The sequence below is a fragment of the Oncorhynchus mykiss genome, chromosome 12, assembly GCF_013265735.2.
Source record: "Oncorhynchus mykiss isolate Arlee chromosome 12, USDA_OmykA_1.1, whole genome shotgun sequence".
NCBI classification, from domain to species: domain Eukaryota; kingdom Metazoa; phylum Chordata; class Actinopteri; order Salmoniformes; family Salmonidae; genus Oncorhynchus; species Oncorhynchus mykiss.
The window spans coordinates 51,277,062-51,298,993 of NC_048576.1; the positions used below are offsets into that span (position 1 = coordinate 51,277,062).

Sequence of the window (21,932 nt, forward strand, 5' to 3'; positions counted from 1 at the left end):
GTTGAAGGCTGCAATTATGGAGTTCTGGTTACTTTGCTTAAATGTGAAGTTGAATGAACCAAACTCAAGGTCAACAACTAGTAAGATCTACCAGCGTATGTACCAAGTAAAGAATCAGATTTAAAATAACATTAGCTGCTGTAGTTAGCTAGAGTAACATATTGTTGGGTAGTTGTCTCTAGTTTGGGTATCTTTTTTTTTACAGCTGTCTGTGACCCCCAATCCCCAGTGTGATTGTGGCAGGAAAAGTGCTACTTTTAACTCTTCAAAGCCTTTGAAGTTAACAAAGAGAAATACAGTACTAGGGAGATGGTATAACATTTTTGTTTTAGAGGTTCCTGTAATTCAAACTGAAAAGACAACTGGATCTAACTAAAGTAACTGAATGCCTTTTTGCTATACTGAATTAAATGCTTTATCATGTCTCTCATCTCATAACATGTAGTGGCAATTTTGAAACAACTGACTCCAAACACCACACCGCATCTTATTTCAGACATTCAATGTTAGTGTTTAGGCCTATTTCCCTTGATACTCAAAACGGATTTATTTTGTATGGTTGAAGTAGCATCACACAGAGAGAGACAGTTCCTTTTCACTCAAACCATTGACGAGAGTTAAATGTTGTTGAATTGTGCCGTGCCATCACACAATTCCCTCATATTCCTACATGTCCTGTTAATCTGCCGAACTGCATTACCCATGGTGTCCTTACAGACTCTAGCCACCAGAGGGCAGGAGGGAACCTGCGCTACTTTGAGAAGCTGCTGTCCAAGCAGCTGAAGGAGCTGAACCAAGAGGTCCAGGAGCCGGCCACAGAGGAGCCCATCCAGCTGGGGACCTACAAGAGACCCAAGGACTACCTACCTGAGAGGGAGATCTACGAGGGCCTATGTAGGGGAGAGGGAGTCAAAATGGTGAGACCGACTGACTCTTATAACGCACAGACAGTGTTTTTAAAAGTAAGGAGCATGAGATGTAGCCTGTTCCCAGTATGTGATATCATGTCAACTCCTTGTCACTCGTTGTCATGGTGTGACGAGGAGTGACATGGAGTTGAGAAGAGAGCAGAAGCAGACGGGGAGCTAAATGAGATGGTGTCAAAAGGGTGATGTCTAAAAGAGGCAGTTATTGTGAGGGAACTTTTAGAGCGGTGCGGTAATTTGACAGGGTTTTGGAGAGGAGCTGTGAGTTCCGGTCTAACTTCCCACACCCTCGACCCATCCCCACCCCATCCAGACCAGTGCGAGGCGCAGCCGGCTGTACTGCCGCTACCATGACGGGAACAGGAACCCTCGCCTGCTGCTCCAGCCCATGAAGGAGGAGGATGAGTGGGACAGCCCACACATCGTCCGCTACCTCAACGCCCTTTCAGACTCAGAAATTGAGAAGATTAAGGAGCTGGCCAAGCCCAGGGTGAGAGGAGCAAAGGAGCAGCAAACAGGACCAGCAGGGCCACTATTACCTCACAGATGATCTATATTTTTTAGATATAACACTATACTGTATGTCTCAGTGGTAGTATTGAAACATTGTATCATAAGGTGGCGAATGTCCAAGGGAAAATGAGATGTTACAAGTGCTGTATGTCAATATTTATTCCTACTTGTCTGTAAATCTTTGTATAGCTTGCGAGAGCGACTGTTCGAGACCCCAAAACAGGCATTCTGACCACAGCGAACTACAGGGTGTCAAAAAGGTGAGTCATTATGGGTAAGCAGGGTTTTGGCGCCCTCTGTGGTTCATGTTTAGCTATGCTTCATGTCTGGGTGAATGAGTGGTGGTGTTGTGTCGAGTCAGTGGATCTGTTGTCCTTCAGTGCCTGGCTGGAGGGGGAGGAGGACCCTGTTATTGAGCGTGTCAACCAGAGGATAGAGGACATCACAGGCCTGACGACGCAGACTGCCGAGTTACTCCAGGTACACACCACATACTATATAGGACTGTACGTGCATTCTACCTGTTAAGACACGCATATGACCTAACACTGGATACTATTTTCTGGTGGCTCACTGCAAGAATACCCCTGTTCACTCTTTGAAACTATACTGACAATCTTAACAGACACCTGGTTTTGTGTGACTAGTCTCAAGCTTCAGATGTTGTTAAATAATTCAGCTTCTTCTCTTTTCACTGAACAGATTGCTAACTATGGGGTCGGAGGACAATATGAGCCACATTTTGATTTCTCCAGGGTAAGGGTAACCTCTAGACGGCCTACAATTGCTCTCTGTTGCATCTGAGAAGGGATGCAACAGGCATGCAATGGTTTATCCTGCTGGGTTCTATGGAGAAAGTATGTTTTCACGTGTATGTTGACCTGTGATAAAATTTTTAAAAAAGACTTCCGTAGCACACACGTTTGAGCTGCTGAGCTGTTGATGGGGTTAGCAGTCAAACATGCAAGACATTGTCTAAGACAAATGTAGACCTATAACGTTTTGTCGGGGGTTCTCCATCTCATTGACCATCCACTGCTAGAATAGTGAGTAATCTAAGAGAGGCCCTGAATTCCTATATGGCAGATATTCCCTATATAGTGCACTACTTTTGACCAGGGCTCTTGGACGTGGCCCTAGATGAAGGGTTGAGTCACAGTTCAACCATGTCCATAACCCCCGAGTGCATCTTCCTATAAGGAGAAGAGTCGCTAGTAAAAATATACAATTGTCATTTAGAAAATCATCACATTTTCGGACATGATCAAGTTTGTCCATGCTTTGTCTGGCTTTGATATGTGGTGATTTGAGTTATGGAATTATTTAAAAACACATTTAATACACGGTCAGAAGTTGTTTTATTTTACGTTTCTGGCAACAACAAAAAATCACAGCAGGATGAAGATTGCATTTTTAAACTCGGGCACAGTTTAAGGTTTTATAGTGAGTAATGTGTGTAGGTTTCTTCTGTCTGGAAGGTTTCAGACTGTGCAACGCAAGATTCCCGAGGCCACCACCCATTTGTAGACCGTGCCACTGGGAAGTGCACAAAGTATCAATTAACTTCATGAAAATATATCCATATTAATCAAATAGTGAATCTAATCATCTACATTATTCTATATTATATTCAAAATGCTAAATATTCAGTAGTAGCTCATATTTTGTGAAACTGGTTAGGCCTCACTAATTTTTCAATGACTATGATAAGTCAAACAGTTGTTAATAATCAATTTAGCTATAGATGATTGATTTAGTGCCCTAGTGGCGGGATCCAAGAGTTATTCATTTCAGTCTGGGTTAAAAGTTATAAACATTTGTTGCAGCGTCCTCAGGACATCATGGTCGATGGAAATAGACTTGCTACCTTCCTGAACTACGTAAGTACATGTCTCTGTGTTTTTTTTTCAATGTGTGTTTTACTCTCAAATTTTATCTTCATAGAAAGATGAACCTGATGCTTTCAAAACATTAGGCACGGGAAATCGTGTGGCTACTTTTTTAAATTACGTAAGTATGCGAATCCAGTTGCTGCCATCAATTTACCGTAGCAGTTACTGATTTTAGATTTGGACTCTTCTTTTTTGGGTCTCCATTTTGCATAATTATTGTTTTTGGCAGATCAATGAACTCTATTTGAATATTGGACTTCAATTGATTGACATTTCCATGTTTCTCAACCATTTGACAATCCGTGTTACCGCATACTCATACCATCACTAACCTAGTAGATGGTTGTCGGGAAAAAAGGTGATCAAAAACAGGACATTTCCCCTTGGAGTCTCTGTCAGTCAATTTCAGTGCATATTGCGTCGTGTTGTACCCCCCCCCCCCCTACCCCACAACATGCTACCTTGTTTCTTGGTCCATGCTAATACTGTATGTGTGATGTGAGTGTGTAAATAGAAGAAGAGTGCCACGCTTTGCAAAACTACAGTGCTTTTGGATCACTTAGTTTTCTGCTGCACTTCTGTCTAGTTGAATGACTGGCTGTTATGGACTAGGTGTTGCTGTATAATGGTGTGTAATAAACATTATGTTTAGTGTCATTGAACAATTTGCATAGTTTCAAGACTTTCAAGACACTTATTTAGATCGTCAGTAGCCTTTACATTGCTACATGTTATTGTTTTATTTAGATCGTCAGTGGTCTTTACATTGCTACATGTTATTGTTTTATTTAGATCGTCAGTGGTCTTTACATTGCTACATGTTATTGTTTTATTTAGATCGTCAGTAGCCTTTATATTGCTACATGTTATTGTTTTATTTAGATCGTCGGTAGCCTTTACATTGCTACATGTTATTGTTTTATTTAGATCGTCAGTAGCCTTTACATTGCTACATGTTATTGTTTTATTTAGATCGTCAGTAGTCTTTAAGTTGCTACATGTTATTTTTTAAAAATTAAGATCACTTTATTCGTCCATTGGTCACATGGTCCAATAGAAAAGTCACTTTGCTTTATCCCAACCCCTCTGAAAGACACAAGTACACATATACAGGTTGGAGCAGGGGGCTGCCACACTGGGCGCCAGTGGAGCAGTTGTTGTGGGTGGTTAAGTGCCTTGCTCAAGGCCACAACAACAAGCAATGTCATCTAGGATTTGATACCGTCAGACGTGGGATTGTAACTGGCAACATTCCGGTTGCTGGCTCGCCTCTCTTACCACTAGGCTACCTGTAACTTGTATCATTACGCGCCTGTTAAAACAGTGTATCCTTTTAAAGGCAGTACACATTTTTTTACAGTATAGTACATTCATAAGTGCACTTACTGTATATCAGTAAAGACAGCTGACAGGGTTGTGTTTTCCCTGACAGATGAGTGATGTTGAAGCGGGAGGAGCAACTGTGTTCCCAGACTTTGGAGCAGCTATCTATCCCAAAAAGGTGAGAGATAAACCATTCACCTACTCTTAGACAAGTACAGCCCTCATCATTATAGGGCCATGTCACCTGGTCATGAAAAACTCTAGATGAAAGGCTCTAGATTTTCCTGGTCAGGTCACATGGTCAGGGAAAACTCCTGGCCCTTTTCATCAAATATATGTAACCATGGGTTGAGATGGCACACACTATCTTATAGTGGGCCATCATGTCGATGCAGTGGTGACTTATATGTACTGAACAGGTATGTCTCCTCTGTGTGTCCACAGGGAACTGCAGTCTTCTGGTACAACCTCTTTAGGAGTGGAGAGGGAGACTACAGGACCAGACACGCTGCCTGTCCTGTGTTAGTAGGATGTAAATGGGGTGAGTTGGATGGAGAGTTTAATCCAAACTCACAAGCAGCGTCTAATCTCAATATCAATCAATTAATTGGTGTCAGTCATTTGATGTGTTTCTTTGACTACTTCCTAGTCGGTGCTCCTTGTATGTATCTCTCACATAAGCTGCAATCAAACCTTCATAGGAATGTTACCTCAGGGTCGTTCCACATCAAAAAATACAAGAAAGAAGATTGACACCGACCATCTCAGATTGGTTTGAAATCGTTTCTGTAGTTAGAAACAGGTAGGATTTGCATTCCTGAAACATTAGGTCAAAATATAATTTAGTCTTTGAGAATTGAAGACAGTTGATTGCACCCAAAATGGCCATTTTAATTTATATGATTCATATAATATTCAATAGATATCTGATTTGGACCTACATTCTTCCAAGCAATGAGAAAGCCATGAGGAATCCCCCCAAAAAATTACGAAAGCCACCCCCTCACCTCACACCAATCCCACCCCAACAACCAGTGTTCAGTATCAGTTCTCTGTGTTTGACAAGAGGTATGGAGCTGCATCTTGGAGTATTGTTTATTCATACTATGTAATGTATTCCCTGTGAATCTGGTGACGGTTATTTCCCCCTGTTCAGAGAAATTAGTCATTGAAGTCACTTGCCTTTATTTCCTGTTAAACTTTGTGAAAGTACCAGCCTTTGACCACTAGATGGTTCTGTTCCTGCTATACTGTCACACCTTTTTACCAATTTTGCTGGTCACTTGTATATATTAAATGGATCACAACATTTTCTTTGCACCTTTGGGTAGAAAACGAATTGCTCATGGTAAAAAAATACTGTAAATGATGTGGTCCTACAAGTCAAGACAGTTCTACATGAAATAGATGTTGTTGACCTTCTCTTAGCAACCATTTTTTGGATTCCTCATGTCTTACTTATTGGTAAGAAGAAGTTTGGTCCAAATCGGAGGTTGGGTACTATATTTATTGAATAATATATGAATCCTATCAAATAAAATGGCCAATTTATGTATAATCAGTTAGCTTAAATTCTCAAAGATCAAATTATATTTCAACAAAATAATGTTGAAGGAATGCTTGTCTTATCTGTTTCTAACAATCTGAGATGGTGGGTTTCATGGCTTGTGGAAATGACATGGAATGACCTGCAGTGTTTGTTTTTTGAAAGTCTGCCTGCACATACACTTACAGTGCCTTCAGAAATTAATTACAGCCCTTGACTTTTTTGTGTTATAGCCTGATTAAATTCAGATTTTCTTTGTCACTGTCCTATACACAATGCCCCATAATGTCAGTGGAATTACGTTTTTCACATTTTTACAAGTTAATTAAAAATGAAAAGCTGAAATATCTTGAGTCAATAAGTATTCAACTCCTTTGTTATGGCAAGCCTAAATACATTTGCTTAACAAGTCACATAATAAGTTGAAAAAAAATGTGGCAAAGCAATTAACCAGTTGTCCTGAATACAAAGTGTTCACTGAACAAAAATGTAAAAGCAACATGTAAAGTTTGGTCCCATGTTTCATGATCTGAAATCAAAGATAGCAGAAATGTTCCATATGCACAAAAAGCGTATTTCTCTCAAATGTTGTGAGCATTTCTCCTTTGCCAAGATAATTCATTCACGTGACAGCTGTTCCATGTCAAGAAGCTAATTAAACAGCATGGTCATTACACAAGTGCACCTTGTGCTTGGGACAATAAAAGGCCACTCTAAAATGTGCAGCTTTGTCACACAACACAATGCCACAGATGAAGTTTTGAGGTAGTGTTCATTTGAGGTGTTGACTGCAGGAATGTCCACCAGAGCTGTTGCCAAAGAATTGAATGCTAATTTCTCTACCATAAACTGCCTCCAACGTTGTTTTAGAGAATTTGGCAGTAGTTGATTTCATTTAATCATATGAACTGTAGCTTAGTAAAACCTTTGAAATTGTTGCGTGTTGCGTTTTATATTTTTGTTCAGTATACTGAAAACCATTGTCTAGGATTGATCAACAATCAATTTGACAGAACTTGAAGAATTTTGAAAAGAATAATGGGCAAATGTTGTACAATCCAGGTGTGGAAAGCTCTTAGACTTACCCAGAAAAACTCTCAGCTGTAATTGCTGCCAAAGGTGCTTCCAAAAAATATTGACTCGGGTGTGAATACTTATGTAAATAACATATTTCATTTTCAATAACTTTGCCATAATTTCTAAAAACATGTTTTCAGGTTGTCATTATGGAGTATTGTGTAGATGGGTGAGATTTTACTTTTTTTTTTTGCCCATTTGGATTTTAGGCTATAACACAAGAGAATGTAGAATAAGTGAAGTGGTATGAATACTTTCTGAAGGCACTGTACTTCTGGAATAGGAAGCATCTACCTGTGAGTGGAGTCTTCCTGGTAGTTGTAGGTTTTAACAGAGCCCTAATCTCACACATTGGAGATAATTGAGACTTCCACTGAATTGAGACTGACATTGACATACTGTAAAAAAAAATGTTTATCTGTTGCCAGTGTCCAACAAATGGATCCACGAACGAGGTCAGGAGTTCAGGAGGCCATGTGGCCTGACAGAAGTGGACTGAACTTGACCTCTCACCCCTGACCCCTGGCTGGAAGAGTACACTCCACCTGCAGTGCCTGAACTTTTGATTGAACACACACACACACACACACACACACACACCTACACACACACACACACACACACACCTACCTACTGTGGTATCCATTATGGCTTTTAACAATGATCTGAAGCTTGGGAGTCTGCAGTAACTATGCAGATAAAGAGAAATGGATATGTAGCGTTAAAGTAGCGTTAAAGTATCTGATTTCTTGTTTTGTTTACATGTTTGTTTAGCATTCAGATGTTTCATACAAAAATGACTCATGCATAACCACATACTGACTGCACAACACTATCAGAACATACTGCTTCATCTATTCCTGTCCATTTACGTTTGTATTTATAGACTTCTTAAATTATTACACTGTATGATTGTGACATTTTTAAAAGATGGAAAATGTGGAGCAGAATAAACAGTGTATTTGATTCAAAGTGCAGTAGGCCTACACTCACTATTGTGATGGCTGATCTCTTGACGGCTCTGTCAAATGGAAGTTGTTACGAGGTTTTGCCTAGCCCTAACCTATTTTATGATTACATTTTTCTAATTTAGCCTAAAATTGGCTAAGGCTCATGATTTATATCTGACTGCCTGATAAATCCCATCAACGCTGCCTGCATGATTTAAGTGCAAGAAAAAAGGACTAGTCATCATCCGATATGAACCACTTCAGGAGTTCGCCACTAGAGGGTCTGTCTGTTTGTGCTATCCTGCCAACTCCTTGTCAGTCATTGTCAAACAGATATGAGACCAGGCTACATTGGAAGGCCTATGTTGTAACCTTGTGAACAAAGTTGTGTAACATTACTGTTTCATCGTGTCATCACCTCCACCATTGAAAAAGGCTATTCATGTATGTAACCGGGCGTGATTGGGAGTCCAATAGGGAGGCACACAATTGGCTCAGCGTCGTCTGGGTTTGGCCGGTGTAGGCCGTCATTGTAAATAAGAATTTGTTCTTAACTGACTTGCCTAGATAAATCAAATGTTTTGTTTTTTTAAATGTAAAGCCATGCCACCATCACCACCTAGTAAGGATAACATGTTTTCCAGATTAACACATCCCAACTGTTCACAACAGAGGATTGTAGCAAAGCGGTGATGAGGGTGCCATTTTTCTGACACACATGGGGCGTGATCCTCTGCCCAGGCATTGATGATGCATGCCAGATCTTGCAACGCCTGGATAGGTATTTTAAGTATCATATGTTATAGCAATGTGGTGTCCAACAGGAAAGTTGATGACCTGGTATGCAACCATTGGTGGATGGATGCAATGTCTGAGCAGGGGAACTTGACCAAACTCTATGGGCGTGTTCAACATTGCAGTCGAATTTAAAGACGAGTCAAGACTGACTAGTCAAATCACCTACAAAAGAACTATTCAATATTATTTGTAGATCAGTCAGTCACAATTTACCCATGCTACATCACGGTTTTGACACTCTCAAACACGGCCTCTCACTTTTGCGAAAGTCAGTCAGACATTCACTATTAAAATGTGAAGCCTTTTAAGCACCACACTGAACATTGAGTGTTTTTCCGCATCTCACATTGATTATTTAAAACACTGTTCGAGAATGCTCTGACGAGCTCATGGACAGGGACACATTTCCGAGCAGACTGCGATTTGGTAACATCTCAGCCTTTACCCTGTAACTCATTACAGTAATGTTGGTGTCAACATTTTCCATTTCCACCTTCCTAATATTGACTTGCACCCCCCTTTGCCCTCAGAACAGACTCAATTCGTCAGGGCATGGACTCTGCAAGGTGGTGAAAGCCTTCCACAGGGATGTTGGCCACAGTTGTGTCAAGTTGGCTGGATATCCTGTGGGTGGTGGACCATTCTTGATACACACGGGAAACTTTTGAGCATTAAAAACCCAGCAGTGTTGCAGTTCTTGACACACTCAAACTGGTGCGCCTGGCACCTACTGTCATACCCCATCCAAAGCCACTTAAATCTTTGTCTTGCCCATTCACCCTCTGAATGGCACACATACACAATTATTTTCTCAATTGTCTCGAGGCTTAAAAATCATTCTTTAACCTGTCTCCTCCCCTTCATCTACACTGATTTGAATTTGAATTAGAAGTGACATCAATAAGGGATCATAGCTTTCACCTTGATTCACCTGGTCAGTCTATGTCATGGAAAGAGCAGGTGTTCCTAAAGTTTTGTGCACTCAGTGTATATGGGAACCCATGTACCATAGATGAGATCAGCTGTGGGCCTACAGGTAAAGGTCTCATTCCCTCCTCTCTGCCATGATATCGCCAAGCTGTTTTGTTCCATAACTTGCCCTTACCCTACTATGACTGTGGGGCAGCTTACCATGTGATTTCATTTTAGTATTGACTGAACACAGGAAAGTTAATGTTACCGCACAAGTCTAATTTACTGTCCCTCCACACTAATAAATACCTTTCTCTCTCTACCGCTCCCTTAGCCTTGTTTGGATATTATGTCAAATTGCTGTCAAAATTCCCTAGAGATCCTCTCATGACAGGTTTGTATGTTGATGAGGGTGCACTTTGTGGTTCATTTGAGACAAACAGATGACACCCTAACAGAGTAAATCCGTTGGGTAAGAGAGTTGAATAGTTTGTGTAAGAGGGACTCAGCCTATGATTCATGTTGCTAAGCATGGCTTTATGTCTTCTGGTGTTTCACCATAAATGTAGCCATGTCCACACCCTGTCATTACAGGATTAACAGAAGCCCTTGGTGGTATCTCCATAACCCTGGTTCAGTTCAACGCTAAATACGCATTTCTACTTAGGTGTTATGACACATAGGCCATCAGGGAGTTACAGTAGTAGGGATTTAGCGCCTACATGGTTTTGCACAACCTCCTGGCACTTTACTACCTCTGTCTTACAAATGCTGTAGACAAGAGGTAGACACTGTGGCTAGCACGCTCTTACTAGTGCCATAATCTGTGGCCTTAAACTGTACAGTAGGTTACTCAATTGAGATTAGTGCGAATGAAAAGATCCTCTATTTGCCATGACTGTGCTTTATGACAACTGTAGGTGCAGGTGACTCGAGATGTAAGGGTTTGACCAGACTCGTTGACGTGGACATGTCTGGCTTCTAGACTGACTTTGGAGTAGTCTTTCAGAACGTAGTCGTTGTGTTTTACCACATCATTTCTGCGTTGGACTCTCATCTTGGAATCTGAGAAGAATACGATTGTGTTTGCTGGTTCAACATCAACATTGGGTATTCCTTAATGTATATATAACATATACATTGGGTATATTTGGAGTTTTACTAAAATAGGGCTAGAGCTGTGCGACTGGCCAGGAAATGGAATCAAATTGTCTTCGACGTGTGATTTTATTATTGCTGATAGGCTGGACTTTCTGTGCTGAAGAGACTGAGTTCTACTCCTCGACAGGTAAAGTTATGTTACTTTTTAGATGCACATTCACTGAATCAAAACTTTAAAGTCAGGATTGAGGTCATTCGCGGATTTGTGATTAAAGAGGATTCACTATTAGTGTGTGTGCACCTCTGTGTCTATGAGCGTCAGATGACATTCATTGGGAACGGCATTTTACCCCTTCCTGACAGATCACATGATGGAACTGCTTGTCGTTGAGCGGAGCCTCATCCAGAGCCTCAGAGATTTCATCACAGCACAGAAACAATGCATAGACCGATTTAACAGGTGACAGTGCAGAGGGTAGTGGGTTTATGGGAAATCTCCACTTTGTCACATAATATTCAGCAATTAACCTCATCTATCCATTGAGGAATCAGAAGTACCCAGTTTCCGACTTGAAAGTTATATCTTTTGGCCCAATCATTAAGTCTACGTCCTCTAAAAAGAGAGTTGGAATCAGTTTTAATTGTTTTATTGATCTTCTTGGCAATTAAGAGAAAAAAACGGAATACTCCTAGACTGCTGTCGGAAATCTTCATATTATGAAAAAAAAATGTAAATGTTGCATGTGTGGTTTCGGCCTCATTCTGGCCTTCACCAGGGTAGGTGGACATGTAGATATAGTATGTGGCTGTTGAAAGAAAATGAACATCTTCCAACCGTAATCTAGGAGTTACTTGGTTTTTCAAAACGGAATGTATTTTCTCTTTTTATTTTGTGGCCTCTGGTGCCATAACTCCTACATACTCTGCTGCTGGTCTTAGAAATGGGCTTTCAGTTGATCATATTTTATAATAATCAAACGCAGTGTTGTTGAAGCCTGTGAAAATGCCTCTGGAGACTTCCCAGAGGATCTGGAAAAATACATCAGCAACCCTTTCACTGCATTCAAGCTGGTGCGAAGACTGAGGCTGGAGCGGAACATCGTGGAACAAGTTACCAAGACATGTTCTTCATATATTGCAGGTAGTGGTGATCTAATATCTTGAATTTAAATGAACATCATTAGATGTATACAGTATCCACATAGTATCTATCTGCTTGATCGACACACTTCCGCTGTTGATGTGCGTTTGTTAATACAACCTCATGTTTTTATGGATTGATGATGCAGATACAGTTGAAGTCGGAAGTTTACATACACTTAGGTTGGAGTCATTAAAACTCGTTTTTCAACCACTTCACAAATGTATTGTTAACAAACTATAGTTTTGGCAAGTCGGTTAGGACATCTACTGTGTGCATGACACAAGTCACTTTTCCAATAATAGTGGTCAGAATCCAGTGGGTCAGAAGTTTACATACACTAAGTTGACTGTTCCTTTAAACATCTTGGAAAATTCCAGAAAATTATGTAATGGCTTTAGAAGCTTCTGATAGGCTAATTTACATAATTTTAGTCAATTGGAGGTGTACCTGTGGATGTATTTCAAGGCCTACTTTCAAACTCAGTGCCTCTTTGATTGACATCATGGGAAAATCAAAAGAAATCAGCCAAGACCTCAGAAAAAGAATTGTAGACCTCCACAAGTCTGGTTCGTCCTTGGGAGCAATTTCCAAACGCCACAAGGTACCACGTTCATCTGTACAAACAATAGTACGCAAGTATAAACACCATAGGACCACGCAGACATCAAACCCCTCAAAAAGGAGACAAACCGAACTCAGTTACACCAGCTCTGTCAGGAGGAATGGGCCAAAATTCACCCAACTTATTGTGGGAAGCTTGTGGAAGGCTACCTGAAACCCAAGTTAAACAATTTATAGGCAATGCTACGAAATACTAATTGAGTGTATGTAAACTTCTGACTCACTGGGAATGCGATAAATGAGAAATATTCTCATTCTCTCCACTATTATTCTGACATTTCACATTCTTAAAATAAAGTGGTGATCCTAACTGACCTAAAACAGGAAATCTTTACTTGGATTAAATGTCAGGAATTGTGAAAAACAGAGTTTAAATGTATTTGACTAAGGTGTATGTAAACTTCCGACTTCAACTGTATGTTCACCTTATTAAAATTATTGGTTGTATAAGTGAGTCTTAAATAGCCTTGTTCAAACTAACTCAAGCTTACACAAGACCCTTACTAAACCAGTTATGCTTGGTCATGACACATTAAGTGTGACTACAAGACCCAACTTGTGTCCCAAATGGCCCCATACTCCTAATATAGTGCACTACTGGTCAAAAGCAGTGCGCTAGGGAACAGTGTGGCATTTTGTACGCAGACTTATTGAACCTTACACAACTCCATTACTAAATCAGTTATGTATGCTTGGATATGAACGTGTTAAAAGTGACTAGACCCAGTGTCCATTAACTCTTGTTCCATTTTTTTCCTGCCGTGTTTAAACCTTTCCATAAATCTAGATTTCCTGGCTAATGTATCATTGGTCTCCCAGCGGCTCCCCAGTGAGAAGGACATGGATGGGGTTGCACTGGGTCTTATACGTCTACAGGACATATACAGACAACTGCAAATCATTACAGTGGATGTGTCAGGTGAGACTAAACTGGGAACTGTACGTCTAGGAACATTTGGTAAATAATCCCTCTGGTAAATCAGACCATTGCAATTTAAGCCTCCTATGAATAGTCATTTTCCTAGGCATTTTCTATTGATAGCAATATACCTATAAGGATCATTCAATGGCCACAATTGCTTGATGATTGCTGTAAGATTAATCATTATTTTGCTTTATTGGGCAAAACAAAAGATGTCATATTTTAGTAGTATCTTTCCTTTAATGTAACATTGGGCTTATCACAAGGAGTGGTGGGTAGGAGTCAGGCGCAGTGAGCAGAGGGTTCGGTGAAATGTAATTATTTATTCTCCGGCACAAACGGTCACACCAAATTACAGGGCGCATAACGACTAATAAGACTAAACTAACAGAAAAGGAAAAAGGGACCAGTGGCGGCTAGTAGACCGGCGACAATGACCGCCGAGCACCGCCCGAACAGGCAGGGGAGGCACCTTCGGTGGAAGTCGTGACAGCGGCTCCCACAGCGATCCGGGTGGAGGTGGTGAAAGTCCCTCAGAAGTGAAGGGTCCAAAATGTCCCCCACCGGTACCCAGCACCTCTCCTCCGGACCATACCCCTCCCAGTCCACGAGGTACTGTAGGCCCCTCACCCGGCGTCTCGACTCCAGAATAGCACGTACTGTGTACGCCGGGGACCCCTCGAAGTCCAGAGGGGGCGGAGGGACCTCAGGCACCTCACCGTCCTGCAGGGGACTAGCCACCACCGGGCTGAGGAGAGACACATGAAACGAGGGGTTAATACGATAGTAAGTAGGAAGCTGTAACCTATAACACACCTTGTTTATCCTCCTCAGGACTTTAAATGGCCAGATGTGGTACTAAACACGGTCTTCCACTCATCTCCCTCCCGGATACCCACCAGATTATACGCACTCCTAAGGTCCAGTTTTGTGAAGAAACGCGCCCCGTGAAATGATTCCACTGCTGTGGCGATAAGAGGTAGTGGGTAACTAAACCCCACTGTGATGGAATTTAGACCTCTATAATCAATGCACGGACGCAGACCTCCCTCCTTCTTCTTCTTCACAAAAAATAAGCTTGAGGAGACGGGTGACGTGGAGGGCCAAATGTACCCCTGTTCCAGAGATTCAGTGACGTATGTCTCCATAGCCACTGTCTCCTCCTGGGACAAGGGGTACACGTGACTCCTAGGAAGTGCAGCGTTTACCAGGAGGTTTATCGCGCAATCCCCTTGTCGATGGGGTGGTAATTGCCAAATCGGCATATTCAGAGGGGATGTGCACAGTGGAAACCTGGTCTGGACTCTCCACCATCGTCACACCGATGGAAACTCCTATGCGCCTGCCTGAACACTCCTCTGACCACCCTCGAAGAGCCCCCTGTCTCCGTGAAATCTCCGGATTGTGATTAGCCAGCCAGGGAATTCCCAGCACCACTGGAAACGCAGGTGAATCAATAAGAAAGAGACTAATCCGCTCCTTATGATTCCCTTGCGTTACCATGTCCAGTGGAACCGTGGCCTCCCTGATCCTAATGGTCGGCTATCTAAGGAGTGCACGGGGAAAGGTTGGTCTATCGACACCAGGGGAATCCCTAGCCTTAACACGAGCGCACGATCCATAAAGTTCCCAGCTGCGCCTGAATCGACTAGCGCCTTATGCTGTAGAGAGGGAGAAAAAACAGAAAAAGAAATTAGTAAAAACATATGGCCAACAGGGAGCTCTGGGTGAGTCTGGTGCTGACTCACCTGAGGTGTCTGAGCAGTGCTCGGCCTGGCGTCTCGACTCCCTGAAGGACCCCTCCAGCACCGGTCAGCAGTGTGCCATCTACAACCACAGCTGGTACAGGAAAGGGCCCCTCCTCCGGTCGCCCTCGCTGCAGCACCTCCTAGCTCCATGGGTGTTGGAGTGGAGGGGCTGGGGAATGAAACTGACAGGAACGATTCTACAGGCTAGCTCCCTACGGTCGTCCTCGCACAAACTGCACCTATAGTGATCGATCAGGGCCCTGTCGTTCCATAAATAAATACAGTAGGGGGAAAGGTAGTTGTTTGGGCTAAATTATAGATGGGCTATGTACAGGTGCAGTAATCTGTGAGCTGCTCTGACAGCTTATGCTTAAAGCTAGTGAGGGAGATAAGTGTTTCCAGTTTCAGAGATTTTTGTAGTTCGTTCCAGTCATTGGCAGCAGAGAACTGGAAGGAGAGGCGGCCAAAGGAGGAATTGGTTTTGGGGGTGACCAGAGAGATATACCTGCTGGAGCGCGTGCTACAGGTGGGTGCTGCTATGGTGACCAGTGAGCTGAGATAAGGGGGGACTTTACCTAGCAGGGTCTTGTAGATGACCTGGAACCAGTGGGTTTGGTGACGAGTATGAAGCGAGGGCCAGCCAACGAGAGCGTACAGGTCACAGTGGTGGGTAGTATATGGGGCTTTGGGGACAAAACGGATGGCACTGTGATAGACTGCATCCAATTTATTGAGTAGGGTATTAGAGGCTATTTTGTAAATGACATCGCCGAAGTCGAGGATCGGTAGGATGGTCAGTTTTACGAGGGTATGTTTGGCAGCATGAGTGAAGGATGCTTTGTTGCGAAATAGGAAGCCAATTCGAGATTTAACTTTGGATTGGAGATGTTTGATGTGAGTCTGGAAGGAGAGTTTACAGTCTAACCAGACAGGTATTTGTAGTTGTCCACATATTCTAAGTCAGAACCGTCCAGAGTAGTGATGTTGGACAGACGGGGGGGCAGGTGCAGGCAGCGATCGGTTGAAAAGCATGCATTTAGTTTTACTTGTATTTAAGAGCAGTTGGAGGCCACGGAAGGAGATTTGTATGGCATTTAATCTCGTCTGGAGGGTTGTTAACAGTGTCCAAAGAAGGGCCAGATGTATACAGAATGGTGTCGTCTGCGTAGAGGTGGATCAAAGACTCACCAGCAGGAAGAACGACATCATTGATGTATACAGCGAACATACACTTAGTATTACTTTCTTAGCTACAGTATACATATCTTCCTGGCATATTACATAATTTATGCAGCAGTATACAATGCATTTTTGGTCTTGAACAGGGAGTTTGCCTGCCTGTCCTTTGTGGGGCAAATTTTGTCATCAAAGTCTGGCATTGTCTGGATTTATGGTGCTTTCAAAACAACTGGAGGACGGATTTACAATTCCAAGTTGGATGACCATTCAAAACGTATGTTCCCAGTCTGAGCTCGTTTATTCCTGACTTCCCAGTTAACTTGACTTCAGTGAGTTCAAGATTTCGCAGTTCCGAGGTGAACAGTTGTTGTGAACGTGGCACAAATCATGCTTCATTGACAGCAGGGCCATTGTTGAATGTTTATCATTTTTTTATTTGGAAAAGAGCCCCGTAATCCCAGATTTGGGACCACACAGTCACTGTCACTGATTCCTTCCAAACCACTTCATTATTTCTCTTCATATGACAAGGATTAAAAATGATTTGCCAGTATATTATTGACTTGATTCATGATGATGACCGCTAGCTAAGATTGTGAAAGTATGATGTTGACATGATCAGTCCAATCAAAGCTACTGTAGATATAACGTGATTTGACATTTTATCTGTGGCCAATGACCTTGAGCCTTCTTGGAAGGGCACTTCTAATGTAACTCTATGGCAGACCCCGAAGGGCTAGAATGTTCAAGGACTCTTCTTACACTTGGCAGTGACGTAAAGTCCCCATGAGTGACAGAACTCTGAGCCAATCACGGCGCAACTCTCCGCATTTCCTGCTGACTTGCCCAATCACCACAGAAAGCACTGAGCTAGGCTGAAACATCTGCATTTTGGAGCTACTTTACTCAAGAAAACAAAAAAGAGACCATGTTTGTATGAGGCTTTATTAACTCAATGATATATAGATTATTTTTTACATTGTTTGCAAACTGATATGTGACACGTATTAATTCCAAAATAACATGGAAAAAATGCCAGCACCGCCACATGAGGGGCTCAAAACATGTGGGACCAAATTCAATATTTCATCAATCTATTTTGTATAATTTTTTTTATACCTATAGGGGTCCTAAAATTCCAAATCAAATAGCTAAATGAATCATTTTACAGCCATCATAAAGCAATTCCACGTTAGCTAAGTCGATATTGTGATCAAAGAGCGTAGATCTACAGGGGTTACGTTTTTAAAGTTCTGCCAGTTGGTCTTATGCTGCCTCCGATAGTCTGTGTTTCTTGTACAGTATCTGACCAATATCCTTTTAAATAAAATACATTTTTTTTAAATACATTTTTAAGGTCGTTGCTGTGTTCAGAGCGGTCTTAAATGAAAAGTGCTGTACAAATAAAACGTAGCATGATTTGCTTTGCTTCACAGGACAGGTAAATGTGACACCCTTGGATCCAGATGACTCCTTCCACATTGCCATGGTGGCCCTGCAGAACCACAAGTTCCAGTATGCCCTGCTCTGGCTCCAGGAGACCTTCAGGCAGCTGGAGGATGGCATCCCAGCCCTGGTGACCAGGAGAGAGGTTCTGACCTACCTGGGTCCCCTAGCCTTTCAGATGGGTAACCTGCCTCTAGCATTGGAGCTAACGCAACAGTTGCAGGAACTGGGTATGTGGCCTATGTTACATAAAGGAGCAGTTGTTTCTCTTATGCACTGGTTTCAAAAACAATACAGTGATCATTAATCTCTAGAGAGTGAGCCCAAATTCCTGTGAAGTATTTTACCATGTTAATTTGATATCTGGACTCAAGTTGAGAGTTAGCTAAGATGTGCTACATAACAGTGTGTGTCTGTCAAAACACTTCCTCCCCTTAGACCCCAGTTGCATGCAGACCAAGGTGCACCTGGCCTACTACAGAACCCTGAGAGAGAGCATCCGGTGTGGGAGCCAGACACAAACACCCTCATTGCCCTCAGATGCACCAGTGGACATCTTAACACTAATCAAACCAGCAAGCGAAACCTCATACGAATCTCTTTGCAGAGGGGAGGGCGTCAAAATGGCAAGTCCCTCATACTCAATTACAAATAGCAACAAACTATGAATGTAAATTAACAGTCTGTCCCTAACATCCCGTAGCAAAGCTGGCCATAGTTCAGCATTCACACAAGATTTGGTTCTGAGGTGCCAACATGAACTTTTCCATGAATTCTGTACTCGTTGTCTACCTGTCTTGTGAGTGTATGAATAAAAGATGCCGTGTCTGTGATGGTCAGACCCCGAGGAGACAGAGGACATTGCGGTGCAGGTACAGCACTGGTAGAGGCAACCCTCGACTCATCTATGCCCCTATAAAAGAGGAGCAGGAATGGGACCATCCACTAATAATACGCTATCATGACCTTGTATCTGAAAGGGAGATTGAGACCATAAAACACCTATCCCGATCAAAGGTACTGTAGCTTGATTTTAAACTACTAAGAATACATTCACAAGTGTCTATTTTTTTTGGACTCAATTTTGTGTTGTGCATTGTGACCAAGCTTGACAGAGCAAAGGTGTCAGACCATGTGACAGGGGAAAGATTTTCAGCTGAAACCCGTGTGGCTAAAAGGTCGGTTGTGTTTATGTTGTTATAAAATAGTGCCTTTTGATTAGTGTATTGAATGACACCATACATTAAGCAGACAGGATGTAATGTGTAACTTCTATTTGAATAGCTACTTACTGTATACACAATAAAGTCTTCCTCTGTTTTTTTCTATACATCCTCTATTTTTGCAAGTTCCACTTGTAAAAGCTTGACAATCAGGATAGACCAAAGATTCTGTGATATCCTCTGACCTTATGTGACCCTATGACTTTATCTAAACCCATTGTGTTGTGTGGCCAGTGCATGGCTGGCTGACGAGGACAACCCTGTCATCTCCCGTGTTACCCAGAGAATGGCTGACCTGACTGGGCTGGACATGGAGGCAGCAGAGATGCTCCAGGTAGGTGACAGCTAGAGGCATTTGGGGTTAATCCCGGGTGTTGGCTCAGGGTTAATCCCGGGTGTTGGCTGGAGGATACGGATAGGGTTAAGGGATTAGGGTGTGGAATTTTTTTAATGTCTCAAATGTCCGATTTTTCCAGGTTGCAAATTATGGGATTGGGGGCCAATATGAACCACACTTCGACAACAAGGTAAGCATTAAAATAATTTGATAATGGTATGTGTTGTTTGTTCAACAAGCATATTAAGTCATATTCTTATGCTCCACAGCTGACCAATGACACAGACTACATAACGAGGGGTGGCAGGATCGCAACGATCTTAATCTATGTAAGACCGCTGTGTATCGATATCTCTGGTTAAAATGTGACAAAGTAATGAAACATGTGACTGTGTTGTACATAATGTCTCCCTCTTCTGATCCATGTCAGATGAGTGATGTGGACGTGGGTGGATCGACTGTGTTCCCTGATATAGGAGCTGCTCTACGACCGTACAAGGTACATTCAAAGCTGACTAATCATCATCATCATCATCATCATTCATGGTTACATGGGTAGTGACAGCAACGTTAAACACTACAGGTGTCCATGTGCATTGTCCAAAAGCCAGCGATGCAGAACTCAGGCCCGCAGTTCTGCCGCTTTATGGTTTTCCCTGGCACTGAACTGGTTGATTAATGCCACTGATTGGCAGGAGAGTGCATGTACCTAGTTTCTCAGGTAGAAATCAGTCTCATACGCTATAGGTGGTCCTTAATGAGCACTGGAGATGTGCATCTCTGCACTAAGCCAGTAAAACATGTAGTGCTTTTAGATCTGGATTGAGGTATATCCGTGAACTCATTGTTACCTGTGTAATCTGCTATAGGGTTCAGCGGTGCTGTGGTACAACCTTTTGCAGAATGGAGAGGAGGACGCTAGGACCTTACACGCTGCATGCCCTGTCTTTGTGGGCAATAAATGGGGTACGTTCCCATCAAAACCTATGCCTCATAGTATGGACAATAACATCGAACTGTTTTTTGTCATGACGAAAGACAAAATCTCATCACTTATTATTACAATTTTATTGAAATTAAGACATAATAATTAAAAAACATATTGAGATGTAATAATCAAAACAAATGTATTCAAAAAAAATAATAATAAAAAAAAAAAATATATATATATATATTGTAATGTAAGTAACCGGTATAATAATTTGCCAAGACACAAGTAGAGTACATTGATGGTACTTTAAAGCAGAAGGGTACAGAGAGAACTTGAGCCATAACATCTGTTGTATGTTAACAGCATTACAGTCAGATGGGAAAACAACCTGATCAGCTGATCAGTACATAATAAAGGGAAAATGGTATAAAGTGATAAGATAATTAGATAATATAATGGGTAAATGAGAGATTACAAAAAATGAAATGAACAGAACTTGACTCTTATTTCTTCCCTGGTTTTAGTTGCCAATAAATGGGTGCGGGCCCACGGACAGGAGTTCAGGAGAAGATGCTCTTTGTCCCAGATGGACTGAGACTGGAGCCAGGATGGATTCTCCCCTCAGTTTACCTACACATTCCTGCACATTTCCCCATTGTTACTCTCCTTGGCCTCAGCTGGCAATCTGGGGGAGGGACTCACTGAATAACACAAAAGCACATTTCAAGTGTTTGTGCAGTGAAGCAGGGCAAGATGTCAACAATACCAAGCTGACATTTGAACTGTGTGGCATTTTCTTTTTTACAGTGATTGTCGAAAATGATATTGTTAGCGGGTAGTCCATAGAGTAGTTTACGTGATTGATTAGATCCGCATGATCAATTTACAATACATTGTAGAAGACAGAGTAATAAAATATTTGGACCAAGAATCACTGTTCCTCTATACATACTACAGAATATATTTTGCTTGCTGTTTTGATTTTAGCATCCACTTAATCTGCAGCACACACACACACACACACACACACACACACACACACACACACACACACACACACACACACACACACACACACACACACACACACACACACACACACACACACGAGGAAATAGAAGAGGTAGAAACTAATGTAGAGGAATTTTAAAAAGCCTGAAAAGTGTGCTGTGTAAACCCAGATATGGATTTGTCATATAATCTAATCCACTGAGATATATATGAGGTCAATTCTGATTTTCTGTTTTTCAAACCATCATTTCCCACACACATCTATAGTTACCTTGCTTAATTTGTTCCACAAAATGGGTTGCCTGTGTGCCAGTCTGTTTTTGCTCTCATGC

The 21,932-nt window shown here is 41.9% G+C and overlaps 2 protein-coding genes across 7 annotated transcripts in view; both read left to right on the plus strand.

The window, feature by feature from the left end:
* The window catches only part of LOC110537740 (prolyl 4-hydroxylase subunit alpha-2), a 65,454-nt gene extending 57,200 nt beyond the window's left edge, over positions 1–8,254 (plus strand). For 2 of the 6 annotated variants that reach the window (XM_036937754.1, XM_021624096.2), the window contains exons 7-15: positions 718–917; positions 1,240–1,416; positions 1,629–1,699; positions 1,820–1,919; positions 2,142–2,195; positions 3,384–3,449; positions 4,764–4,832; positions 5,099–5,195; positions 7,706–8,254. In XM_036937754.1, the coding sequence (XP_036793649.1) occupies positions 718–917; positions 1,240–1,416; positions 1,629–1,699; positions 1,820–1,919; positions 2,142–2,195; positions 3,384–3,449; positions 4,764–4,832; positions 5,099–5,195; positions 7,706–7,776 (905 nt within the window). In that variant the 3' untranslated portion in view covers positions 7,777–8,254. Of the gene's footprint in view, positions 1–717; positions 918–1,239; positions 1,417–1,628; positions 1,700–1,819; positions 1,920–2,141; positions 2,196–3,265; positions 3,320–3,383; positions 3,450–4,763; positions 4,833–5,098; positions 5,196–7,705 lie in introns of all 6 variants that reach the window. The other 4 variants (XR_005035004.1, XR_005035003.1, XM_036937756.1 and 1 more) reach the window with 4 other exon arrangements.
* A 5,290-nt stretch (positions 8,255–13,544) lies between these two features.
* Positions 13,545–21,625, plus strand: LOC110538907 (prolyl 4-hydroxylase subunit alpha-1). The gene is made up of 10 exons (XM_036939509.1): positions 13,545–13,722; positions 18,089–18,328; positions 18,847–19,115; positions 19,155–19,276; positions 19,556–19,655; positions 19,798–19,848; positions 19,928–19,987; positions 20,089–20,157; positions 20,528–20,624; positions 21,114–21,625. The coding sequence occupies exons 1-10, from the start codon at positions 13,644–13,646 to the stop codon at positions 21,182–21,184; spliced, it is 1,158 nt and encodes a 385-aa protein (XP_036795404.1). The 5' UTR covers positions 13,545–13,643; the 3' UTR covers positions 21,185–21,625.
* The last annotated feature ends 307 nt before the right edge of the window (positions 21,626–21,932 follow it).